Source organism: Stigmatopora nigra, chromosome 14 (genome assembly GCF_051989575.1).
Source record: "Stigmatopora nigra isolate UIUO_SnigA chromosome 14, RoL_Snig_1.1, whole genome shotgun sequence".
Lineage (NCBI taxonomy): Eukaryota > Metazoa > Chordata > Actinopteri > Syngnathiformes > Syngnathidae > Stigmatopora > Stigmatopora nigra.
Genome location: NC_135521.1, coordinates 611708 through 639291, shown reverse-complemented (window position 1 = coordinate 639291; position 27584 = coordinate 611708). Strand labels below are relative to the sequence as shown.

The 27584-nt window shown below is 45.7% G+C and overlaps 1 protein-coding gene across 2 annotated transcripts; it reads left to right on the top strand.

Annotated features, from left to right (window-relative positions):
* Positions 1–574: 574 nt before the first annotated feature.
* spock1 (SPARC (osteonectin), cwcv and kazal like domains proteoglycan 1) lies at positions 575–26900 on the top strand. 2 transcript variants are annotated; one of them, XM_077733007.1, is made up of 12 exons: positions 575–725; positions 1058–1225; positions 12914–12959; positions 15955–16035; positions 20192–20306; positions 21005–21140; positions 21980–22100; positions 24144–24263; positions 24426–24647; positions 24720–24782; positions 25177–25314; positions 25393–26900. In XM_077733007.1, exons 1-12 carry the CDS (start codon positions 720–722, stop codon positions 25605–25607), a joined length of 1431 nt encoding a protein of 476 aa, XP_077589133.1. In that variant the 5' UTR covers positions 575–719; the 3' UTR covers positions 25608–26900. The 2 variants fall into 2 exon arrangements, with proteins under 2 accessions (XP_077589133.1, XP_077589132.1); XM_077733006.1 differs by having other exon boundaries at positions 20987–21140.
* The last annotated feature ends 684 nt before the right edge of the window (positions 26901–27584 follow it).

The window sequence follows — 27584 nt, the reverse complement described above, 5'->3', positions numbered from 1 at the left end:
CCATTTCTGCTTCTCTTTAGAAAAAAAAGAAAAAGGAAAGATGCTAGTAAAAGATGGGTTAATAACAGAAACAAAAGTAACTTCCTTAACATGAAACTTTCTGTATTCTGATGAGCTGATGATATGGTAGTAGTAAAGATATTTTATACTACATGCTGATATGGCAGTGTGTGAGCCATTTTCTAACAAATAGAGCTGCTGTATTTTCCATTTTTGGATTTATGATTCGTAACTTGAATTATTTTTGTATCTTGGAAAAAAAAATATCCATCAAGGCTTTTCGTATCCTGAAAATGTAGTATGTAGAAACATTGGTAAGTTGAACTACCACTTTAGTATATACGTATCACTCTCACTGGATAGATGTGTGGAATCATTGTAAGTGCTTTCCAAAGCAAGAGGCTATGTCTTGAATACATTTGCTTTTCACCTTGATGAATGGCTTTTGCCCATAAATGAGTCGCTACGCCCCTGCTTGACTCGGCAAAGGAGAGAAGAGAGATAGTGCAAGAGAGAGAGAGGAGAAGAGAGGAGAGGAGGCGGGGATTTGGTGGGGTGGGGGGGGTAAAGCTTGTGCAAGTCCACTGGCTCGCACGCCCGCCCGCCCGCAGTCAGTCAGTCAGTCTCAGAGGTGGTCGCTCACGCTGGAGTGCTCGCAACTCGGACTTACTGGATCCCCATCAGGGCGCGGATTGTGACACCCCCGAACGCACGCACGCATGCCGGTGAGTGACGCACTTTTCCTCTTACTATTATTGTACAAGCGACAGTAAACAGCCGCACGTTGTTTGACTCGAGGGTGGAAGAAAAAGCCAAGGGGGAATGTATAGTATGCATCCCTTTCTCAAATCATAATAAACTAGTAAAGCTGCAAGACCATAACTCTCCATGGTAATGCCACATGAGCCATTTTCCAGCATCACTCGCCAAATCCGCTTTTATTTTCCACCGAGCCGTTTGCATCGATCGATGGCCGTCTAAAGTGGATCCCGGTTCGAAGGCTCTCCCCCTTTCCTCCCGGGTTTGATGCTCTTTTCTTGTCCGCTTGGGCTTTCAGAGGATGCTCTTCTCGCTGCTCCCCGTCGTGGCTCTGATGCTGAGCGCGGAGTCCGCAGTGTCCGGCACCAGCATCGGCACCGCGGCCGACAACGACGACATCGACAGACGAGCGACTCCCGCGGGCCAGCAGCACTCCAAGGACAGATCCTGGAACCGATACAGAGACGTGAGTGTCTGTGGAGCCACTAAATCCAGCCAAAAGCCATTAGTTGAGGGTTGTGCATCACTGACTGGCGTGTCCTGCGGACACAAGTAGTAAACACCCTGTGGCTGATAACTTATTTGTGTGGCTTGCTTGAGTTAAGACTTTTGAAGCATCAAGGGACTTGTTTTGGTACTTTTGCGCTTTGTGCTGGCAAGACAGCCCCCTATCACATATATACTAGACTTCTATTTGCGTCCAAGACCATGGCATATATTTGTAGGTTTTATGTGTGTGTGTGTGTGTGGGGGGGGGGGGGGGGGGTCTTGTTGGGATTCTTTCATTTATACATCAGCATTCAAGCCAAGTGTGGAAGAGACATACATAATTTTTGTTGGTTTATTTCCCCTACTGCTTATCTTCACCAGAACTTGAACTTTCCTGTCCACATCTTCTATTCTGTCAATGGAAGGCTCGTGGTCAGGGGTGTCAATTTCATATTAGATTTCGTCTGGGCTGGAATGGTTTACTTTTGGCTAAAAAGGTGAACTTGCTGGCACTCAAAGATAAGAATCAGTGAAAATCTCCCATTGACAAAGATGGCAGGCATTGAGTCACTTCCATGTCATTTTTAGGGTCACTTCTTGTAACTTTTAGAAAATATCCTATTGGTTTGGAGGGAATTTTGTGCTTGCTTTCTATTTTCTTTTTCCTGCTGATATTGGGAAATTTGCAGATGACCTCCTGATGAGTTTGGGGCATTTTAAGGTTTCTTGTTCACGCAATGACAGTGCTGTTTTTTTCCCCACTGCAGTGTCCGAAAGAATGAATGTGAATGCAGATAGAAAATGAAGTCACTATTGCAGCTGTGACTTCACCAAATTCTGCTTCTACGGCCCCCATGTGGAAAATATCAGAGCATTTAATTCTGTATGAATAAGCTACAAAGCGGAAGAAGGATGCGAGCCGGATGAGAAAGCGGGCCGAGGCTTTGACTAGCTGACGAATAGCTTGCTTTTCTGTAATAATAATGGAGAAGCTTTCCCGTCTTAGCAGCTGCTGCAAAACCGGGCCGGAGTGCAGTGCTGAGTGGCATTGTTATGCACGAGGTTCCGCCGCCGTGAAGCAAATGCACGCTGGCATCTTCCCGATGGACTTCAACAAAGCGTCACATAACTTTGGCCTTATTAGAGCCTGCCTCGCTCATCCTCCCGAGTCGTGACGTGGCAAAGAAAATGGGCCTTTTGCACCTGCCAATTTAAATGTTCTACTCGGTCATTATCTGCGGAGGGGAGAATTAGAGCAGGTACAAAGGATGGCAGACACCTTTTGGTTTCACGGCTCTGCGCAGCGGAAATGTTTTCACTCCATGTCGCATTCTCTCTCCTCCACCTCATAGAGAACGGCCATCGCGGTAGACAAGGGACACAAAGCCAGCTCCTGGTAAATGGGCTGGGCTTGCTTGTTTCTTATTGACTGGTTGTCCAATCCGTTTGGACTGAGGTGCCATCACCTTTTTGTTTATAGCCAGAGATGAGGATTGCATTCGTTACACAAGAAGAAGCTCTGTTGTTTTTTTTTTGCAGGAACCACTGGCTTGTTTGAATGCTCTCTTTGTTTGATGTCTGCGAGGCCGGCTGGCGTCATAACAAGCTTGTCGTCTAGGATGAGACGGCTGTAGGGTTGGAATTTGCTGACACGCCGCACGGGATGACGTTTGCGAGGCTCAGCTCGTCTAATGCTTCTCCCTCGCCCAATCCCGCACACGTGCCTCAGTTTGGTGGCCGTACCTTGGGGATTCTTCACGTTTTGACTTCAACTAATATGAAAAAAACGGGTCACGTTTGGGCTAATTGGCAACATTTTGCTTCTTGCGCCGGCCGCCAAAGGGAACGTGGTTCCATTAGTATGCAATACTTGGCTGGGCCAGATTTTGTTGAAGCTTTGCTGTTCAGCCTTTGTCAGCACATTTTCAAGTCGTGTCTGGTCCAAAAGTGATTCTACAAATTCCTGAAACTAGTGAACCCTCTCACTGTATAGAATTTCAAAATAAACGGACTAACTGCCCGCAGAAGAAGCTTGAATTGTGCTCTCATACTCCTGAATTTACCACTTGATGGTCTCCTTTCATTTTAGCTATTTGCCCAACTGCCAAATGCGATTAAAACTGCACTTTTGTGTTGATTTTTCCACCAAACTTGCTGGAGTTTGTGGCCCAGTCACGTCCAATCTAAGGAATTGACTAAAGTAGCCTCCTGGGAGCGACTTTAATTGTTATTCTCGGGCCCTATCCATGTGTTTGCCCATGCTTTACAGCGGGGGGGCAGCTGAAAGAATCGGATTATTGGAAGCAGGCAGTCACCTTCAGAAACACATCCCCTCTGAGAAAATAGTTCCCGGGCAGTGCCTCCCTGTATTTCCTATAACGAAGCCAAGAGTGGACCGAACAGCTGTCGCTCTTTCTTATCGCCAGCCCATGTTGTCCCCCGTTTCCTGTTCTTCTTTTTCTCCAGGCCGCTTCCATTTTTCCGCACTGGCTCGATCATCTCCACTGTGGGCCGGCTCTTTTGCCGTCTCCGGTTTTATACTCCACTAATTCCAAATGAAAGAGTGCCCTTCAAAATAAACCCCCTCTCTCCGCGCTTGCCTTGGAGACCACTAGAGCGCCCCCCCCTCCGGGCTGGCCTGCCTCCTCCAGCTATTGATTGTAAACCAGAAATTGCAGATCCAATCTTGGGAGGGCAAGCGACTAAATATTGCACGGCGACCGCGTTTTATAGCTCGCCCCAGCCTGCCCGTATCTCTCCGGCTGCCGTCTGTGTTTGCGTTCCACCGCACCCATGTCAAAAGCCAGCCCCACCCTCCCTCACCCCCACTCGCCGCCTCAGGCTCTGGAGTATTGATCGATAAATTAGAGGGCTGGCTAATCCTGCCGAGTGCCACAGTGTCATCAATAAGTGAATTAAATTCAACAATGCAAAAAGAGGGAATGTGGGATGGGATAGCAATATGTTCATGGTCATCAACCATTAGCTCTACTGCAGTCTTAATTCTTTCATCGAATAGAGCCACATTTTACGTGTAAATTCTCCATTTCTTCCACGGTTCTCAACCTACTTCTAATTAAACCCTTGAAAATGATCCAAGTGGACCCATTTTGTGTGAAATATGGGAGAAACACAAAGATAAGAACATTATTCAATTAAGCCATTAAAATGAAAAACAAGCATATTCTATCGTTGTTCAAGTGGCCAGTGCAACTCACAAAACACACGCGTGCGAACACACAACTTAAATACTTAAACCCAAAAGTTTGGCGAGTAGATCTACTGCTGTATCATGATATCATTTGGGTATATTGTCACCCTCCTAATTTAGATGTTTTTTTGCAAGAGCATCGTTCAGTTCGACTCGCATTGGCTTGTCGGGGCGCATCCAATCATGGGCCTTCTACTTGGCTTTTTCAAACTTGTCTCCTTTGGATCAATGCGGAAAATGTTCCTCTCCGTGACGTGTGGCGCTCCGTCTTTGATGTTTACGGTCTGGAGAAGCGTGTCGGACGGAATTGGTCATTATCGAAGTCCCCTCCTCCCCCCCGAGAACACGGATACGTTGACTGTTTGTGTGCGCCGGGCTGCGTGGGTGTGAAGGATGGCTTGTCGTCGTCAATAATTCAGGGCTTTCCCGCCACCGCCGCTCGCTTCTGCGGCTTTTCCCGGCCAGAGAAAAGGAGAATGGCGGCCGATTGGACGCAAACATCTCCACTCCTCGCCTTTTTGACGATGTCATTTGGAAACGGTGCGTCCCTCGTGAACACTTTGTGTTTTTGGTGGACAAACTGTTAGCTTTCTTGGTGAACTGGAAATGATGGTTGAGCCCCGTGGGCTTGTTGTGAATACTGCATGAAATGTGCATGGAACTTTGTGAGAGAGTGTTAGCAGATCAACCTTTTGCCCTCTGGCTTGTGTACTTTAAGTGGATTAGCTTGAGGAGAACGTCAACATTGCAGCACTTTTTTCTTTTCCCTAAAATTCCCCCATGGAAAAAAAAAAGTCCGCAAAACGCGTGCTCCAAAGCCCTCTTTTGGTCAAGTAGTATTCCGTGGCCGTTTGCCAGGCAATTCCTTTCTCCCTGACAGCAGAAAGGCTGGGTGATTGAGCAGTAGACACTGGAAGAATAACCAAGCCAAACGACCAACGCTGTCTCCGGAATGAGAAAAGGGATATCGATTAGGGGAACGTCAGTCTCGGCCAGACGGGGAGGAAAGATGAATCTGGATGGTGCTGAAAAAAAAAAAAAATGAACTCACGTACAAGCGTGCGAGGGCCACGTACGGCTCTTTGTTTGACGCTTTTAACTGATCGGGAGCTGATTCCGCTGCAGCCTCTGTCGTGTTTTCCTCACGCGTGTATTTGTGTTTATCAGGTGGCGGAGAGGAAAAATAGCTCTTGGTTTTTATTCCATTGTTCAAGAAAGAAAGAGTTCATTCCAAGAAATAACAAGTGTGTAGGGGAAGTGGTTATTTGTCCTCCCTTCGTGTTGGTGACTCTTTTTCATGTACTCTGCGCCCATAGGACAGAGTAGGTGAACTTCCCATAATGGCTTGTCACGGCCGTAAAGAGGTTTATGTTTGCGCTGGATGGCGCAACCTTGGAGACGGCGCTCCCAAGCGGGCGCACTGTCGTTCCTGACAAACACGTTATTCCATTGTGTTCCCCGCCGCACAATACTCTGCAGGCTCGCCGTGGCAAAGTTAAGATGTTTGTTAATCCGAGTACAAAACACTTGGAAAATTGTATACAGCCAGAACTCCGACAAATGCTAATGTATTCTTAATGACGTACCTTTGCGAGGTCACTCGGAATAATACAAAGCTGCAAATACTGGCATATTTTATGCCACACGTCTATCTCAAATAAATGTTACCATTTCATTATTAGCAAAAAACATGCTCCATTATTGTTGACATCTGACTTTTGTTGTCAAATCTTGGGCCTTTGTCTTCTTCAACCTACGTATAGTCATTCGTGAGCTTTTGTTTAACGGGTCATGCTGTACTCCCGCTCATGTCTTTTTTTGTGGTATTTCCGAAATAACCCTGACATTTACCTTGAGCAAAAGATGGCATCACACTCCCCAAACGCGCTTTGCAATATGAAACCCCAGAGATCCATCTACGGCCTCGTGTGACGGCATTTACCAGGATGACGGTGACGAGGGCCGGAAAATGGCTCTGGCAAGAAGTTCAGATTGAAGGTACGCAGGTTGCGAGAAGGAAGGACTGTTTTTTTTTTTTAAGGATGGCAAGAATGACAGGCGTGGTATTTCCGTCACGTGCAAAGCGCCGGCAAAGTCATTAGAGATCGAAATGAAGCACGGGCACTCTGACAAAACAACGGCGCTGTTGAGCCTCAAAATGAATGCCAATCAACAATGACGTGCGCTGCGGCTGATGAAGTCATTAAACGCCGGCTGACAGAATGACCGTCGTCTGATGACGGAATTTCTGGCGTGGTATTTCAAAGTCATTTCCAATACGTTGTGTATCCACACTAGTAAGGCTTGTGGTTATGCCGAATAAAATATTTCCCTGGTAATTATACGGTGGATGGAAATGAACATCTCTAAGTCAAACACAACAAAGTCTATTTAAATGTTGTGGTGTTGAAAGGATAAAACACTCCAAATAGGAAAAGTAAGGTATTAGTTTCCCCATCAGGTCATGGAAATATTATGCTTTGCTCTTGCTCAGATTTTCCATATTTGCAAAAAGTATTTGTTATTTTGATGTATTTTCTGATGAGGTCATCGGGGTCCTTCGGATGTGCCTGTGATAGCGGGTGAAATAGCTTTTGCGTTTCTGTGCGGGCAGGCGGGTCTCATATTTCCCTATTCTTAGGCACAATGTGAAGCGTACCGACGCGGGTGTTTGTCCACGTTTGGAAACAACAGTTCAGGGAAATTGAGAGGAAAGCTCGCCATTGGATGTCTAAGACACGCTGTCAAGACTTCATTTTGAATTCAACCTTTGTTAAACAGTAAGGTATTGCCCAAACAATTGTCCGTGCTGATAATCGGCCCATTTCGGAAGTGTCAATCTAGTGTCAATCTGAGTTTTCTCTGCAATTCTATCATTATTGGAGACAAACTCCTTCTTGACTGTGTGTCAAGCAAACCCAACGTCAACATGAGATTCAAAGTTTTTCCACACTGACTGACTTGTGATTTAGCGTTCACTTTGCCAGAGCAGAACTCCTTCTTAACATCTCAATCCGCGGGAAAAGCTTTTCAGTTCAATGACTGCAAAAGTTGAGGGGAGGCGTGTGATGTGGAGTTTTCCTGTGGCTGCCGCAGCGGGAGATCAGCCTTTTCTTTACTTGAGCGCACCTTTTTTTTTGTACATTTGCTGTTTCTAACCTAGATTGGATTCATTTGTATGATTGCAACGACCTCTTTTTGCAGCTCTGGCGTGTAAATGATCAGACACGTCGTAGATCCGATCGAAAATGCGGCAGAGTCTCAGAAAACGAAAATTGTAAGAAAACAAGAATTGTTACAACCACCTCCATCCGACCTTTAGTGCACCTGCCCTTGTTTTCGCCGCAATTATTATTGGCGGCGTTTGGAGACTTCTGGTCGGAGTGGTCGCGCTGGAGTTTACGAGGAAGACCAACGCGATGCGGCACTCTGGCCATCTCCATTAGAGTCGCACTGAAAGTCAACAGCCAACTGGCGGTCGTGGCGCCCTTTCAGATCCAATGCGTCGGCCGGGCGGGCCAAAAGAAATACGACTACCTTAATGCTTCCCGAGCGGCGCCACGGCTGCCTTTTTATAGGATGCGCGATGGGGGATTGTGCTATCACCTCCAAAGTGGAAAAGGAGGCTCGGTGAGCGGGGGCGCTTTTCCCTGGAGGGCTCATTAAATGGGATTTTTGTTTTTTTGTTACCTCCCAAAAAACTCTTGTTCTGCCAATCCCCCTTTCTCGCACATACGTGGCGGCGCACGTTTGTCGGCGTGTCGCCACGGAGGTTACCTTGGAAGCTATGATCTATGAAGTGAAAGCGCGCCACCCCAACCGACCCGATTGGTGTCGAGATCCCGCAGCCGAAAAATGCTAATCCCCTCATGGACTTGTTAGTCGGCTACAGTTGTTTGTTTGGAGAAAAAAGGTGTGGAAAAAAATGAAAAGCCAAAGCATGGATAGAATGAGACGCAAATAGGAATTTCTACTATGCAAAGGTACTCCGGTACTTTTATTGTTCAAACACATGAGGATTCTGAAATCATTTGACACAGATTTTTGTCTTAAAACTGGGTCGGAATGGAAACGCGATCTACGAATTACGACGCCAATCATATGGCAATAGTTTGGGTCTTGACTTGTTAAGAACCGCCATTCCAGGTGGAGGCACTTGTTAAATCTGCCACTAATTTATTGGACTTGATCTCCCCGGTTGCCTCCTGCTGTCGCTGGCGATTCCGATTCCAGATTTACCTTTACAACTCATTTAGCTGCTTCTTTTTTTAAAGTTTTTTTTTCCCCTCAACATCAGCACCATTTCCTCGCCTTTTGTCTGGCCGTCTTTGCTACTGAGCAAGCGTTTTTAAAGCCCAAAGGAGTGTTCAAATTACCTCTGGAGGTGAATGATTACACGCGCTACACCCTGCTCACATTAATCAGTTCCAATGCCGCATTGGATAGCAAAACCTCTCCATCCTCTCATTAGCTACTCTTTTTTTAGTTTTTTTTTGCTACACCACCTGGTAAACTAAAAAAGTTCAAGTCAAAATAATTCCGCGCAATAAATAAAATAATATTTGCGACCCTTCCACTAAGATTTAGAGCTCCTTTTATGGGTTTGAAGTACAATGAGCTGGCCTAAGCGTTTTCTCAAAAGAGGACGTACTTATCTACAAGTCACTAAAAAATGATTAATATCAGTGGGATCAAATCAGGTTGGTAACTGCAAAAGGACGTGGAAAGATTGTTTTCTCAGGCTTTAGATTGACTGGACGCCATCCCATAGTCATCCGGTCATCAGCTGTAAATTGACATTTGCTTCTTGAGAAAAAAAAATGTGGTTCTGTGGACACTTGAATGATTGACAGGCGCCTACGGAAATCCTTCCCCGACGGGGCCAACTCTTTTTCTCCCTTTTTAAAAGCATTCCTGCATGTACTCATTATTTGATCATTCATTCCATTCTTTCTTTTTTGCCCAACGCGACCATTTGTTCATTTTGACGTTGACTTTACGGAAGCTTTTAATCACGCCGTCAAAGTCCGTCAGTGAACAGAAAAGGTGAGCGGAAAATGGCCGATCCCAATAAAAGACCAACCAGAGGGAGCAAGTGGAAAGGGAATTGGAGAGCGGTGGGGCGTCCAATCGCCCGGAGCAGACGTGTGGAGGGTGGGGGGCCGGGGGGGTTTTAATGGACGACTCTGCTGAGAAGAACGGAATCGGGAAAGAATTAAACAAAGAAGAGCGAACAGAAAGCATATTTCTGCTTTCATCCTCCCCGGCGCTTTGCTTGTTTCCCCGGTGGAGCGCTGGGATAAGAAAGTCTGTTTGATTGGCTTAACTCTTGGCTTGCGGCCACGCCGCCGCCGCCGCCACCGTCGCGGTGGGGAGCTGCCGGGAGCCCGGGGACGCCGCCGTAAAAACATATTCCAAACATAAAAACAAATAAAGAAAAAAAACAAATACTGATGAATATTTGTAAATGTGCGGGGAATATACCAGCACTCCTAGTACATAGCCGCATTCTATAATGGTCTGGAGCCGAGAGCGGCCACCTGCGGACATCATTCACCCGGAATGGCTTTGCCGGCCAATAGCGGGGCACCATCGGACCAACTTCCAATCACGGATATGCTCCTTCTAAAACGTTGAATTAGAGGAAAGTACCCAGAGATGAGCCACACAGAGCATGCAAACTTCATACCGGAAGGCCCAAAACCCGCCTGAGATTCAAACCTGTACAATGCTCTTTTGTGGGGTTTTGCCCAATTTAATCTCAGCCAAGCAAAACGACCACTTCCACGGTCGCACCCGAAAGAAAAAGAAATGGCGGCGTAACCGCGGGCGACCGGTTTGACTGGTGGGCCGTTACGACCCCGACGTCCAAAGCCTTCAAAGTCAGGCTATTAAATGGCCCAACAAAGTCATGTGCAGAGAATGTCAGCAGTAATGAGTTTCCGCAATAAACGCTCCTTATTAAAGATGATTGTTATGAGTGCTGTGATCTTATAAACCTTTCCCAGTCCTGTCACCTCTAACGCAAATATTTATGAGTCTTGTAAAGAGACTGTGGACGTGACAAGATTGAAAGGGGAGATGAAATAATGTGCCCAGTCGCTCACCCAGTCTCTCCTTTTCTATACCTCAATCTAATCATCAGGACGGTTCTGGACCACTTGCTGAGGACTTTATCATTTGCTTCAGGTGTTCTAGAGGAGGGAGATATGGTAAAGTGACTGGTTGGGGACCCCTAAGACCAGAGTTGGGCCCCCAAGGTGGTTGTGTCCATTCATGATGAAGAAAATTTCATTGAAATGTCTGTCCAGTTTGTTTGTTTGTTTTCCCCAACTGTGCGGCACAAGTAGACCGAGTGTCGCATCCTGTCAGCGTGATTTATGAAGCCGTTTTGGACCTGGAGGCTCGGTGCCTTCATCCCCAAGAGGAGCTTGACGTGGGTGGGAGTGGGAGACAAAAAAAGCTTGAAAAGGCTCCGTCTACCTGGCTGCCAACAAAATCAGAAAAAAACTTCATACTAGTCGTTCAATTCCCTCTCCGGAGAGGGTTTTTTTTTCTTCTTTTTCTTCTTGAAATCAAATTAAAAGCGCACACTGTGACACAAAGGGGCCCGGACTCCACCATGCAGCCAATTAGTCATAATTACAAGGCAGGCGGCCCGCTAAATAAAATCAAGCACGTGGAGTTTTACAAGAAAGGAGCTCAAATTTCAGACAACAGATGCCAGGCTGCATTTTAAATAGCGTTTCAATCCAAGCGGAAATAAAGTCCCCTTCTTGCTCAAATCTTCCATAAGGATTAATGCTAAGTTTGTAGTCGGAAGGAGCTCCTCCACTGAGGATTTCTGCTTCCCAATTGCGCCAACTTCGGGGTCAAAGTCTAATAAGGCGGAGTTTCGGCAGCCTTGTAGTCACTTCCAAGCTTTTGCGCCAGCCAGATCGCCACTTTATGTTTTTTAGATGGGCGCGTTAAAATATGAATGGGGGTCACGGAGGGGGAAGGAAAGGCCGCTATACTTCAGAAAAGAATTTACAAAACTACAGCATGAAACTTCTGTTCCTAATGAATGAATGAATGAAGGCTTTTGCAGATTGCATGATGGGAAAATCAATGATGTCAACGCGCCTGCGGGGATTTCTAATGCGGTCTAGTCCAATCCCAATATGGTATTTGCTCACTGCTCTTGAATATTTTCCTCCTAAATTCCGACATTTTTACAATTTCTCACATGGTCTCCAAATGGTGCCAAGCAGCACATTTTCCTGCTTAAAGCATTAAGAAAGCGGATGGATAAGCGCAATGGTTAAGAAGTCACCACCTAAAATGACAACTGTAAGTGTGTCACTGTCTCATGCGCACTTTGTGATTGATGTTTAATGAATGTCTGGTCCAATGTAGTCATGGAGAGAGAAAGGCAAGCCCAGCCATTGTTAGATAAGCGCACTGACCTTTCTTTTCTTTTCTCTCTTTCTCTCTGATCTGCAATCATTCATAGGAAGCAGAGGTAAGTCAGTTCACCGTCTTTGTCAATTCCTAATCCAACGTTCAATCAAAAAGGGCTAATCACATTGTAATCACAAGACATTGTGCCGTTGGCCAGACGCCCGTGGTTTGAGCGCAAAATGCGTTGGACTCCTCCCAGGAGGATGGATGGATGGATGGATCCATCATCCCTAATCCCACTGATCATTTTGGTTGTCTTCATTTTCTTCTGATCATCCGACTTCATTGTAACTGGCTCGTTATCGACGTGTACGTAAAGAATGGCAATCATTCTCATCAAAATGTTCTTTTGGATAGGCATGAATGATTCATTTGTAATTGTGATCTAAACGCAGGAAAGGAGGCTAACGCTGCTCAAGTTGGGACACTTTAACTCATTTCCACTTTTTCTTAACTCCTCCATATTTTGTCTTTCTTGTGTGGAGATAAAGGCAGAGGTCTTTCTTTTAAAATTCCCTGGGTTTTCTCCGTCCAATTGGCTTTTTTCTCAGCGACACGGGGGGACCGGCGGCTTCCACTTGAAATTCCGAGCACATTTTGAGAGCCCCAACGAGCCGCTAAAGATGTCCCAAACATCTTCAGAGCTCAAAATGTCAGCCGGTGCAAATAGAAAAAAGTCCATAAGATTTCTTGAAATCATGTTCTCCAACTTGGTCAAAATGACTGAGCGGATGAATGTGGAAGATTTTTCAATTTGACTTATGAAGCCCCTACTTCAATCAAGAAGAAAATGCCTTCAAATGATCATTACTATTCTGAACGTTTTAAAAAGCAAAAAGACAAGTATGACTCTATGTAAAAATCAAGAATAACCCTTTTAGTTTCAACCCTTGTCTTTGCTCTGCAGGGTCTTTCGTTATGCATGTGTATAAATGTATACATATAAATTTATGCTGCTTTCTGCTGTGTGAGATTTTTAAGTGAAATTCTCATGTTCTTTTTCTCTTTCAGGATGACTATTTGAAAAGCTGGGCGCCTGCCAGGTCTCCGGACCAAGGTCAGTCACTCAGTATTTGGAAAAATGGAATGCATCATTCAAATACCATTAAAAATGCGTGGCGTTTGCCTTCAACCATTTGTGCTTTTCTTGCACATTCTTATACATAACAAGGGATGTTTTACACAGAAGCCGCTAAACAACCATGATAGTCTCTTGGCTATGGAATGAGAAGAAATGGAAGGCCGCAATCCGGGGTCTGCAAACTTGTTATTCTCTGAGGGCTGCGGTCAAAAATGAAAAGAATGCAAGGCCAACTAGAACTACGAATGCTTTTATTTGTTGAAAAGACCATCGGAATCAAGTTTAAAAATAGCAAAGGTCCAGTTGGAAAACATAATTCAAGTATTCATTCATTAACTGCCATTGACGGCGATAGAAGCCCCATAGTAGTAGTCTAGTGTCATTATGTAGATGAAAGTAGTTTTTATGGCCATCCGTGTGGTGTCTACAATTCCATTTATTTGTATTGCGATGCTAAAATAGCTTTGTTCCTGGGAGGGAGGGAAAAAAGCAGTTTGACAATGCAGACAGTTCACAGTAATGTTCCTCAGTCTCCTTTGATTTTCTATTTTTTTTATTGCGCTCCAACGGCTGGCTCCCTTGCCGCAGAGCTAGCGTGACGCGTCGGTCTTTTGCCAAGCCTCCTCGGGAGACTAATGGACAGGAGAACTATGAGACGGAAAGTGAATAAAGGAAATCAATGTGACAATTTGGGAACAGTCGGTGCGTGTTTTTTGGAGTGGCCTGCCTTGCTTCTGGTTGAAGTTAATTTTCACCCAGCTGGCATGGGACACGTTTCCCTGCCATTCAAGTCTTTTTGAGGCGGGCACCATTTGGAAAAGTGCTCATTCTCAACAAAGCCAATTCATCAAAAATGGCGATGGAGAGCAACATCTGAAAATGAGGAGTCCAGTTTCTGTATTTTCTGGGTTGGGAGCGTTAAAACCAGCGCTAAAAACTATTTTATGGCTATAAAACCTCTACTGCAGCTACAGCTTGTGACACATACAAAAATCAATAATAACCTCATACAATTTAAATATTATTTTAGAATATAGCCAAAGCTTTTACTCACCAAAAATCCGAGAGGCTGCAACAGGCTTGCTGGCCAGCTTTATTTTCTTGAAAAGTCCATCTAAAAATGGCTTTAAATCAACACAACAATTTTCCACCAAAGCCCTAAAAATGGCACTTTTACTTTTTCATTGAGCAAAATGCTGAGCTCTTCCATTCATGAATTCAAAATGTGTAGTGTGACTACCCTCCTTGTAGTTCAGCATTCCATTTTGTTAAGCATACTAGCAAACTATCCGATTCCTTTCACCTGTAGACGGGTCTTCGCAATCAGGTGTTTCCATGGAAACGCATCCGTGACCTGTTTGCTGGCACCAGATTGACAGATTGGTTCTCAGTGAATGTTATGCTACGACTAAAAGAAAGAAAGAAAAACGGCCTCCTTGTTCCAGAAACAAAACAGTTTGAAAGAACACTCCAATGGGCCCGCATTAAACGTCATTATGATATTCCTTTTGCAGAATTCACCAAATACATCAAAGTTTTAGAGACTGATTTACTATCCCAATTTCTACTTGAATGTGACACAGTTCAGTCGGACTGCCAAAGCAAATTAGAGATGGATTCTTTGCTGTTTCCATGACGGCGAGTGGATCAGGTGTGTTAACAATGTGAAAAGTCTACCGAGGGAGGAAAAAAAGAAAGATACAGCGCTGTAAGAAATTAATTTGCTCCACAAGTGGTTTCCTAATTAGGATTTTTCACAAGTAGAGAAACACACCACTTGATGACTTAAAATTAGGAATTGAACACTCTGTTGGAGGCCAAAAAGGACAAAAGACATCTGCTTTAATTGCACTGGAAAAATGCCACATTGCAACCCTATGGTGACAAATGATGGTCCAAAGCATGCAAAAAGCGACATCTTTTCTCCTCAATCCGCGTAGATTTTTTCCCCGATGCCGTCGGCGTGGACGAGAGGTTCGCGAGAAGAGTCCTTGGCAGAAGATAGCGTCGTGAAGCCGACAAATGGCCAAATCAGTATTCCGAGCCACGCCGTCTTTTCATATCAGCTCGCCCAACAGATTTGGGAGGTTGTGATTGCGACGCGTTCTCCAGGAACGAGTGTCAAAGGGAGGAATGGAAAAACAAGCTGCCGGCCGACTGGCCATTATCGCAAGCCGTGCAGAACGGCACAGGGGAGTCAAAATGGCGCCCAGACCACTTCTTCAGGGTACAATAGAGACAAACGGAATGCTTTCAAAACATTACAAAAGTTCAAGCAAGGTCATTAACCCTTATTGTCATTCTGCTCAGTTGTTAACATGATAGTTGAATAACCAAATATGAACTTTTCTCCGTGCACGCAACAAAGGTTTTTGTTTTCCACTTTAGCATAAGTGACTGCAAACTCTTTCAAGCGTCCAAATGAGCCCGTTTTGTTTCAAAGAACAATTAGAATTTGCATCTTGAAATGAAAAAAAAGCCTTTTAAAAAAAAATGGAGGTTTTGCAATTGTTACGCCGGTAGCAACACTTCCATAAATGTTGTGTTGCTCTTGGAAAGGCCTTCTGGCACAGATGCACTTTAATTGACCGCATTACAACAAGCGTTTGGATTTATTTATGTCCATCTGAAACCATCTGGATGCTTTTGTGTTGCAATTACAAATCGGGGTGGAATTTTTCAGATTTTTTATGATTGTGGTCATTGACCAAAGACCACAAACCACAGCAGATAAACAAAGGGAACATGAATCCATGTGAAAATATACTATTTATTGATAGAATCTATTTTCAATGAGTGGAAAATACTAAAGCCTGAGTAAGATAGTGTGCCTTGCTTGTAGGATTCATGGCCACATTTCCCAAATAAAAAAACCTGTGTTTGCCGTGAATGAATTGCTTGGCAGATATGATCTTGACTTTGGCTACCTTGACTTTTATTATATCTCCGTATGTATGTATTTTTCTTTTAGAGGGAGCGACCAAGCCTGGACGATATGGACACCCGGGTAGCAAAACCCATACGAGTCCTGCAAAGAAGGCTCCACGGGATGGTGAGTTTTTCAGAAACGTGATGAATTTGTAACCTATTTCCATTTTTTTGATGTTGTATGTATGTGTCGACCAGTATCCGTCTCTCTCTCTCTCTCTCTCTTTCGATCTCGACTCTGGCGCCGTTACGTCAGCGTGGCACGGGCAGCAGATAAGGCAGCTCTCCCCAAAATAGAAGCGTGCGTGGCTAATGCGCGTGCAATTATCAAAGCACTTCCCTCCAGGAACACGCTGCTATTTTCAGGCTTACGCTAACATGGTTGGAGTAGTGGGAAAACACTCAACGTCTGCACTCATTTGATCAGGGTTAAATCTACCCCCTGGACCGCTTGTCAGTTCTAATCTTTTTGATTTTGTGATGCCCCCATGAGACCAAGACGTACACATGTCCACGTGTAGAGATTGCGTGGGAGTGAAATGAATGAGGCTGATGTCGTCCAGAGAAGGGAAAATTAAACTATGGAAACATTGGGTTGAGATAGAAGGAATGTGGTGGTTCTTTTGATGCTCTTCATATGAATTTTTTTTAAACTGATATTGAGCAATGTTCATTCAATTGCTAGTGCTGTTTTTCTTTTTCTTCTGTATTGGACTAAGTTTTATCCGGAGTGATATCCTACGAGACCTATTTCCATGCAAGACGGCGGCTTAACGAACAAAAGACTTGGCAAAGCCGAACCAAATCACAATTTAATTGTACGCCTTGTATTATACGTACTAACGAATGGGTAATTGGTAAAAAAAAAAAAAACAATGATGTGTTTGGATATAATTGAGCACGAGAGGAGCTGCATGTAAACACAGCCTAATCTTAGTATCAAGAGCTCATAGAAGAAGAAGAAATCCACAAGAGAAAGCATTGCCTCTGACTAAATACTCTTATTTCATCTGCATAGTAACAAAGACTAATCAGACCTGATGTAATAACATTCCTTTGCAAAAGTCCAAAGTACATGTGTATCAATTGCAGAGTAGGAAAGCCTGTTGATATTTGAGTGGTTTCCAAATAGTGAGGGCACTCTAGTGAATAGCAACATGTATTAGAAGAGTTTTTCTTTATCACATTATTACATCTGAGGGCTCACACATATTTTTGGGGGGGGAGATCCTTTGTGAGCAATCATAACTTACTAGATAATAAGAAAAGAAAGATGGAAGCAAATTCCCGTTCTTACCTATTTACTCTTGGGCACACTTTGATGTGTTTAAAAAAATAGAGAAAAACATTGAAAGGATAAATATAAAAGCAGAAGAAGAAGAAAGGCAAACTTTTTCTACTGAGAGTAATGGATGAAACATATTTTGTGTGGAGCAAACCTTTACATTTCTTTTGTCCGAGCTAGCCAATCATGGAAATGCTGCTCCATTTATGGCTGGCAAGGGAAATTGAAATAAAAGCTGATTTGTAAAGTGTACGTAAAGCGTGACCATAACAAGTTGCACCTGAAATGAATCCTCCACGCTCCTCCGCTTTGAAGATGCCTTCAAACACTTGAAATTCTTTCTTTACGGCTCCTAAAAAAAAGTAAATACATGGCTGCCAGCAACAAATTGCCACCCCCATACAAGCAGCCACTTCCCCCATATTGTATGTGGTTATTTACGTTTATATTTGTAGCGCGGTGATGATGAATATTTCGAGTGAAGCGCAGCCCAGCCGAGTGTGACACGCCAGATGGATTGTTCCATATGCCCGCAATACAAATAGCACACGGATCAATTTGGCAAAGATTGGACGGAGACCTTTTTAGAGACACCTTAATATACGGCCGCCCATTGGACGATATTGTTTGTCCTCAAAAGAACTTTTGGTGACATTCTCTTCAATTAAGGGTTAAATGAAGTGTAATTCAAACCAAACTTGAGAAACTGTTTGCATTTTTGTCATAACATTCCACGCCCCCCTTTTCCCTGTTTGAATCGCCATTAGGATGCTATTTTAATGAGGTTCTGATAAAACCTCAGAGATGGACTCCTTGAAAAGAATGGGTTTCACGGGTGTGGGTAGAACCGGATCACGCAGAACACACGGCGTGATAACTAAAAATGACGCGGCGTCCACGTTGTCTTGGCTCAACACGCACAATGTTACGACTGTGTTTTCAATCATGAATTTTCCGCCCGGTGAAGCAGTTCCGCCCCCCCCCCCCCCCCCCCAGAGGCCCCCCCGCCTCCCGGTCCATGTTTTCATCTCTCCATCATCCTTTGCTTGACTGCTTTTCACGGGCCAAATGGCGAAACCCCGAGGAGTATCGACTGTAGGTGGAGGCGCTTTTAGCTCCTCATCATCTGTTTGTCTTGTTTCCCACTGTAGCACCCCCAGAAGAAAGCTTTTTAATTAGTCAGGGACGACAACGAGCCTGGTGTTTTGAGCCATGGACAGAATTTGTCCTTTGGGGATGCTTGTTGAACTTCTTGTTTGGTGGTTAAAGAAAAAAAAGAGGACAGTAGATCAGGAAAGAGCTCATTCTGCAGCAATGGGACAGAATGGCATTGACTTTTGGACTCTGTTTCTCTGGGAGCGGGAGTAAACATGCACTCCCCGTTTAAAATACTGCACCTGGTCCAAGTCCAGCTGTGTGGCAATGCATCTGAGGTCACCTTTTGGTGTCTGACGGCTCTTTTCAGCAATGCGGCCTCTTTTATTAAAGCCCGCGTTCCAATCAATAGTCTCTCTCCATCGGGGCCTCCTAAGGGACGCGGCCACATTTTATCAAGCCTGACACGCTCGGCTTTTCTTTGGGCCTCTTTAAGAAGTCAAACAAGCCGAGTGACTCCAGCTTTCGGCGGAATTAACGGCCGCTGGTAATTGTGGGATGAGTTTGGCTGGCTTTTTTGAAGTGTTGCATTCATTTAAAGGTCACTCCATCCATCGCAAGGACAAGTACAGAAAAAGAAGCCAAAAAAACCAGAACCCTTACCCTAAAAAAAACCCAAAACTATCAGTGACTGACTAAAAAAAGCTGTTACAATTGTGGGTCCATCCACAAAAAAATCCAGGAATAATCCCCGAAACAAGACAAGACAAAAACATATAAGACATACGATAAGTCAAAAAATGGCTGCCACTACTTTATAGTACAGCCTATCTCATGATGACTGCGTAAAGTAGAAGAGCCAAAAATGTTTCGCTGCTTAATTAACTCCACATTTTGATGTCTCGGGCAGCATATCTCATTTGTCAGAGTTTATGATGTCAGACTGAGATCAAATCCTTCATTTGCGCCGCTTTGTCTTTATTTCAAACGGGCTTGGAAACGGAGGTCACAGACTCGTCATCCCTAATTGTCCTCCAGTCGTCTGTTCTAGCCGGAGCCCAGCTCCGCCCATCTCTGCGCCTTTTCATCCTCTTAACGCGTCGCCCTCTTGGCTACACTCGTCCGTCACTCCCCCGCGGCGATAAAGTCATTTTGGAGTGAAGTGAAATAAGATGGCTTTTTCCCCGCCACTGATAGATGGAGGTGAGGACATTTCCAAATAACCCGCTGATGGAAAGGCGGCGCGATACGGCGGCCTATCGCGAGGGGAGGGCGGCGTATCATGATACGTCGAGGAATACCCAGCCTTTCCAAATGTCTTCTTTGCGTCGCATTCTGGTAAAGATAAGAAGTAGAGCCGTAGTGACTTGCTTAGTGGAGTTCACGCAAAAAAAACTGTTCTCAAATCAGTTTTGACAGTCAATGCTTTTTTTCGGCATTGCAATTTTCACAGAGAATCCAAACATCATAATCACGCCGGCGTATTTGGCTGTAATGCTGATAAAGTGGCTTGTAAACACAAGTGCATTGTGGGATGGGGTCAGTTTATAGTTTGATCTCATCATTTGCCAGATGGGCCACAAATGCAAGCCATTATCCACCTAATGAAGACAAGGACACTCGTTTTTATATCACGCCAGCACTAATGTCAAGGACTTGGGCGGGATTTACTCAATAAGCCATTTGGAAGTAACAAAACAAATTTAGTTCTTTGGGTTGAAAGTGGCTCTCGACAAAATCATTTCTCATTTCTTTCACCTTCAATCTTCTGCCGTTTGTGTCAAAATGTGGTAAATAGAGATTTCCAGTTTTGTTTTGGCACAAGAGATGGGATTAGTCAAAAGATTTTGTCCCAATTGTAGCTGGCCTCCCTCAAAGACCCCCTGACTTTGTTTCCTAGGTTGGGACAGCACCAAGGATCCGTGCCTTAAAGTGCGCTGCCCCCCTCACAAGGTGTGCGTCAGCCACGACGACCAAACGGCCCTTTGCACCAATCGCAAGCAGGCAAATCACAGGTAAGCCAGCGTTAGCCGGCATTCGGGGTGGGGCGAGACCGGCCAGAAAGCGTGACCCTGCACGCAAAACCAAGCGCTTTCAACACGTTGGCGAGAGCAATTAATTCCTGTCAAACAATGGCCTTATTTGTGGAGCGCGTACTCAGTCAAGGCTCAATCGCCTCTAATTTGTTTGTGCTTTCAAGCTGGCAATGCTTCCAATTCGCTCCCTTTTTCCTCCCAAATGTTCCATGGGAACGCCTGCTGAAAGTCTGTCTTTCTTTTGCTCATTTTTTTTGTCAGCACCTTTAATGGATTCCTCATTAACGTGTAAGTCATTAGCTTCCAAATCAATGGCTTTGTATTCTTCCCAGCTCATATTGGACGACGAACACATCCAATTTAGCGCTTAACGCGTCCAATGATTCCGAGGCAATCGGGAGTTTGCCGACGCATCGCTCACTTAAGCCGCCGACCGTAAAATAATTTGAGCTCGCTTGAAATTGTTTTGGCCAGCGTCTCGTATCATCGTTTCTGCTTCAATAATAACTTTGTCACTTGATGCGTGGCGTTGAGGATTTGGATTCAGACCTTCTTAATGGGGAATACATTTGATTGGCTTTGACTTTGACAAGTTGAAATGCATTCCGCTCTATAATTTGGGAAAATTTGCCAATGGTTATCGATTCTGTTTGTGACAGACTTTCCCTTTCACGTAGCGTGCGAGGACGGAAAGGCGGCTGGGCCGGCCACAAGCGGAAGCTCCAAGGCTCGCCTCACCAGAACTGCAGACTGTGTTCGGCGCCCCGTTCTCATCCCGTGTGCGGCTCCGACGGACACACCTACTCGTCCAAGGTAAAATTGGCAAATTATGACATTAAATCTAGAAAATCCAGAAGGACAACATCCCCTTTCCCTGCCATTGACATAGAATTTTGAATACTTGTTTTCCCCAGTCAATGGCATTTTCCAAAGAGGTAAACACAGTCGTTAAGAGAGGGACAGTTCAGATTCTAAATAGGGATTCCCTACTATTCCTACCGGACTGAGCCACCTCGGCCCCTACCCTAACCTTTCCCGCTCTCTCTTCCGGTCTTATCGGCAAAAAGTCACAAGAAATGGAGGAGCGGAATTAAGGTGGCGCTCTAATTCTACTAGAAGGATTTCAGGGCTATTTGCACATTTTCTTGGCAGCCAGCCACGCCGCGTTATTACGCGAGACGTTCCTCTCATTAGATGAAGCGGGCTCACGCTAACCTATTAGGAAGAGAGAGGATCTCTTGGGGACCAGCCCCCGTTCATTCTTAGTCTGGTCTTCTTTTTCCCTCCTCTGACTGTGACGCCGTTAAAACATAGTTTCATTAAAAGCACATTAACCCCCGGAGAGTGACAAGTCAAGAGAGATTCACGAGGTTAGGCGTCCATTTCCCGGACTCCCCGGCTCACTGTGGCTGCTCTCTCCGGACATCTCATTCAATATCTCCACGGCAGGTACAGAGAATTGTGGCTTTGTTCATCAACAAATGCCAATAAAGGCCCATTTCCAAAGAAGCACGACTCACCAGCAAAGCAAAGTACCGTGTATTTATTATCGGCAGGCCAGAATCATTCAGACCAGGCTCATTCGAGCCTGCCAATCGATATCTTTTATTTCCTTGACCTTATAACCTTTGCTTGTTTTGATTGTGGTACAGTGCAAGATGGAGTTCCAGGGCTGCCTGGCCGGGAAGGTCATCTCTGCAAAATGCCAAGGCCAATGTCCGTGTTTGCCCGGACGAGTGCCCAGTGCCAACACGTTGAAAAATGCCAAGACGGGTGAGCCCACTTCTTCTTTTTCAAAGTTTGCTCGGGATTTGGATGCCTCGGAATAGCCAGGCGGGCAAAAGTGGAGCTTGACTTTACAGTTGATCTATTCTTCCCAGCAATTTGGGAGCTCAAGCTGCCATTTTTGACTTTTCCACCTCCAACCAAATCAGCGCCGATCCCTCCCCACATCCAGCGATTCTCCTTCCCCCTATTTCTTTTCTTTCTTATTTTTCCGCCTTCCGTTGTTTCCCCGACAGCCGCGGCGAGCGCTGATGGAGTGAGTTGGCGCGTCTCGTTGTTCGTCACCAAAATAGGATTTTTTGTGCTGATAGATGGAGAAATTGGGAGAGAAAAATGCAATCCAAAGTGGTGCAGGACAAAAGGAGGATGGATGGTGGTGGTGGCAAATATTCCTCCCTTCTCTTTGCGGCATGATGGGAAAGAGGAGGATTCTTTTCATCCCTCACACTCGGGGAGAATTATGGCCTGACTTTTCATTGGACTTTTGCTTTTGGGACGCATGCTTCGTTGTATATGTACTTGCGGCTTGCAAGAATTTATGAACTTGTCTGGGTCTCTACCCAATAAGGTTCCTTTTTAAATGCGCTCCTCTCTAATGCCTCGCATTCCAATGTCACATTTTTTGATTTCTCGCTGACTCTGGCAATATAAATGTCGCCCACGTTTGTGTGTGTGTGTGTGTCGCGTCTCCCGACCCGATAGCATCTCGCATCAGATCAGCGGCACAGAACAGCAAACAGATGGAGTCGGCGCTAAAGGTGCGCGCGTTCGAGTGTCTGCCAGATTGCGTCCCGACGATGAGACTCAGCATTTTGAACTTTGCTATCGGTAAACATGGAGACACACGCTTTAAGTGCACTTTTGTATTCACAACAAATGCTCTCCGGCGGTTTTATAGTCGGGAGTGGGTCGCAAAATACTAATAGAAATGCTTTATTCATTAACAAGTCAACGGGAAAATAGACTAGACTAAAGCTGGTATACAAACAATGCGGTGCTACTCAAATTTGATTTTAGAAATGATTGACCTATTATAGTAGTTTTCATTTTCTATCTCTTTTTGTACGTATTTTATGGATGAATCAATACGGTAAAGTGGCACTCGAGATAGGATTTTTTTCTAAAAAGTGTCTCATAGTGTACGAGCCCAGTCAAAGTTCCTATTCGGCAACGAGAATCACCCACGGCAACTAAAAAGAAGCTATTTAGCAGCTGACCCTGGGGAAGGAGACACCTTCTACCCCGTTAGTGACTCCCTCGCGTTTCCATTTTACTGATAAATGGCCAGTGTCGGAGTAGCTGGCGCATCTGGAAAGTGGGTGCGTCAGAAGAGATGCTTATCGTAACCCAGTGGCCAGATAAAGGGCAAACCTCATCCCACATAGCCACCGCCCTCCCTATCTCTTTAAGCCGAGCCGTCTCGTAACCCGTTTGGCGGACCATTGTCTTTGCCGGTGTCTGTCTGAAGGTCATCCTTGTGAGTGAGCTACTCTTTTTAGCTGCGGTACGTTCTCTTCAACCGTCACCCGGGTCGAATATGTACGAGTAAGGATGTCACCAGTCTGCAGGCCCACGTGAGAATCCGTGACGTGTCCCCTTTTCCTTCGTCCCCGTGGCGGCTCTCACGCTAGCGATTGCGATCAGAGCCAGAGATGAGAGGAGCAAAACGGGGATGAGGTGGAGCAAAAGTGCAGAAGGCTGCAGAGCTCCACATCCAGTCACAAAGATGAAAAAGTGAAGGGGAGCTGGAGGGCAGTCTGAGTGGATATCAAAGGCACACGCACAAGCACTTATCTCAGGGGTTGCGGGGAGGAGAGAGCTGGACAGCCCGGCCATTTGGGCCAGCAAAAGGAACGGAATATCAAAGCCACAAACGTGTAGGCGGGGGTGAGGAAACGGGCGTATGGAATTCCATAGGTTGATAGAAAACGGACAAGTCCATTGACATGATGTCCTAACATACAAAAACGATAACCGTCCTTTTTAGAAAACCGTATACATAACATATATTGCGTGTTTTTTTCCCCCCAGCCTGCACGGACACGCAACTGCGCAGTCTGGCCGCCAGACTGAAAGACTGGTTCGGAGTTCTACACTTGGACGCCAACAGAGATCTCAAATCCAGCGATGTCTCCGTCTCTGCCGCCGGACGTGAGTAGTATCTCGGCGAAAAGCTTTTTGCTCCTCACTGGAGACACTCCCGATGTCGCCAGCGGCGGCCTGCCACCGTTGATGTGTCTGAAGAGATGAAAAAGAGCACGGGGGCGAACCCGGGGGGCACAGATGCTCATCCGAGTGCCGTGGGCTTTTCAGATTTTGACACCAGCATCCTGCCCATCTGCAAAGACTCCCTGGGATGGATGTTCAACAAACTGGACGTGAACTTTGACCTGCTGCTGGACCCGTCGGAGCTGAGCGCCATCTACACGGACAAGTACGAGCTGTGCACCGAGCCGCTCTTCGACTCCTGCGACTCCTTCAAGGACGGCAAGCTGTCCAACAACGAGTGGTGCTACTGCTTTCAGAAGCCCGAGGGTGAGAACACACACGCCGGATTTGACCATTTTAGGGGCGGGGCTCCATTTTGCCTTTTGTCACCACACACAGGCTCGCCTTGCCGAGCTGAGAAGAGCAAGATCCAGAATCCCGGGCGAAGAAAGAGCCTGATAGGTGGGTTGGATTGACGGCTTTTTTCCTTTCCCTTTAGAGGGGAACCGTTGGGCATCGGAGTTAGCATTTTGGTGCTTTCCCACTAAGTTCCCCCGAGAAGGGTTTTCATTTGGTGCCATCTGGTCCAGCGTCGCTAACAACACTGCTTGAAAAATGAGTCTGGCCTGCTGTTTGTTTGGTGTGTTTGTGCTGATGTCTGCAGTGAGGTTGTGTGTGTGTGTGTGTGTGTTTTATGGAACGTGCCTGCCCGCCATTATGCAGGATGTATGACTATTGTCTCGCCAGCCCGTGGACAGTAATTGCCTGCCCAGCTCCCTCTCCAATAAAAGAGCGTTCACGTCGATCGGCTGATTTCTTTCCGTTGCGTAAAGAAAGGCATCCGTTCCGTTCGCAGGTTCCTACGTTCCCCGCTGCGCCGAGGACGGCTACTTTAAAGCCACGCAGTGTCACGGCAGTACCGGACAGTGTTGGTGCGTGGACAAGTACGGCAACGAGATCGCCGGCTCCAGGAAGCAAGGCAACCCCAATTGCAGTGAGAGCACCAACGCCAGTGTTTTCCGATTCCATTTTGGGGCCGTGCTATTCGCTCGCCCTAATTTTGCACTTTCAGGTGAAGAGCAGGAGACGTCGGGGGATTTGGGCAGCGGCGGCGACGGCGAGGGCGGGGCGGTGGTCCTCCTCCTGGACGACAAAGAGGACCAAGCCTGGCAGAAGAAGAGACGGGGTCGAATCCACCCGCGCGAAATCAGCCAGGATGACGACGACGAGGAGGAGGAGGAGGACGAGGAAGACGACAAGGATGAGGAGATGGGCTACGTTTGGTAGCTCCGCCCCTGGAAAGGGTCCAGCGCAGATCTGAAGCCATTGCAGCAGCGTCTCTTTCCGGTGGCCGCCACAACAGATGAACACGCTCTCGTTAACCCGTGGGAATTCTTTTCACCAGTGGACCTCATACTTTCTTTTGCAAAAAATGTCTTAAAAAAGAGAAAGAAAGAGAAAGAGACAAAGGGCATCCAGCCTTCTCCCTTTCTGGCATCCCACCCGCAAAGGCGCTATTGTTAACGTAGTCAAACATGGACCACGATCCCGTCTTCTTGGCGTTTGTGTTTTTATGCCTCAAATACGTACAAAGGCCAATCGATTGGATGTCAATATGTACAGAAGAGTCTGTCTGTCCCAGGAGTGTCCAAACTGCCTGCTTTTGATTGGTCCTCAGCAAATGATGATGGAAAACAAGTTAATGCTTACAATCTGATTTTAACAAATGGAAGTGAAAAGATTTCAAGATGGCGCTCTTATCCTTGATTGTTTTTTGAATGCAACCCTCTTAAAATCAAAACGTTTGGACACCCCTGTTGTCCACAATGACGCGATTCTTCTGTTCTGTGTCCAACAAAGTACACCATTATTTTCCGACTATAAGTCGCACAACCCAAGGAGACATATGAACTATTTTTGGGGGTAACTTTAGCCTGAAAAAAAAGCAATGCAAGACACTAATATAAGCCACACTTGTCAAACTCGGAAAAAAGGGCGACTCATAATCGGGGAAAATAAGGTTAAAAAAAAAAACACAAATTCTGGGACAGATTCCCTCTTTGTTCATTCATGGAAGATTGTAAATGACTTAAATGTTGATCTGGAATGTCGCGGGAAAAGCAGGTAGCAACCAGATTTAATGATGTGTCGTCATTGTTGTTGCATGTTTCTCATCGTGTTCCTGTAAAAAAAAAGAAAAAAAACAAGCGAGATTTACGACCTGGCCCGGCTGGGCGGAGTTCTATGCATCTCAAAACACAACGTGATGGATGCCCATTTGGCTGCTACAATACTATGTTGCTACGTGGATGCTGTCTAGTGTCTTCTTTTTATTTCTTTTTTATTTTGGTTGGGGCTGGAGGCATCGTTCTTCTCCTCCAATCTCAGGAGGTTAAGAAGCGCCATCGCCAAGCCACAGACGCCCGACGGGCGTTTTGTTATCGGGCCAATGGGCCAAAGGCGCTGGGTGGGAGGTTTTTGGGCTTTGCTAGTGGTTCCGCCTCCCGACCGAGTCAACCTTTCTTTGTCAGTTGGAAAATTTGGAGTAAACTTGCACTTTGGGTGTCTTTTCAACCTCTACCTTGTCCTTTGCTTCTCTTCTTAACCTAACGGTGGTTATCCGCCACCACAGCTCTGAGACTCCAAGGGCGATGCACTAAGCAAGCAGGGCAAACATCACACAGCCAAACGTTTCTCCACAAGCTGTGAACATTTGAGGTCAATCCAAGAAACATTGTCAAAATGATTGGCCCACAAAATGAGCTCAAACATTTTTTGGAAGTGTTCACCTGTCATCTCTTTCAAAACTTATGACGGCAACAGATCATAAAGCAAGCATTTCTTGACTTAACCATCCAAACAAAGCTTTAAACTGTTGAAAATGAGGCAAACGACAAGAGTCGTCTGGGAGAAGTCCTTTGTTGTTATCACACGGACTACTAACGAGCGGAGATGTCTCTCAAGAAGCTTTTTGCCTCGCCTCCTAAATGTCAGCCTTTCGCGGGCGCTCGTCATGCGTCGTTTCCGTGTTGTGATGTTTTGACGTGGCGTCGGGCGCGTCTTTATCTAGGACGCGTTTGGGACTCACTTGAATCGAGTGCTATCTGGGATTGGCAGCGTCGGGAAAAACAATGCCTGGAGTTGAGTCGGCAAAAAGGGATTTTCCCACTAAAGACGGCCCAGGTCGTCACACAGATAATGTGCGGTGGTAGTCAGTGAAAGGGCCAAATTTGAGATCCTATATAATTACTAATGAAAGTGGAG

Bases quoted from the DNA above. Each gene is read 5' to 3' on its own strand.
- spock1 (XM_077733006.1), top strand. The intron at 24,648-24,719 runs GTGAGAACACAC...CACCACACACAG, and splicing joins CTGCTTTCAGAAGCCCGAGG to GCTCGCCTTGCCGAGCTGAG. The intron at 25,315-25,392 runs GTGAGAGCACCA...TTGCACTTTCAG, and splicing joins GCAAGGCAACCCCAATTGCA to GTGAAGAGCAGGAGACGTCG.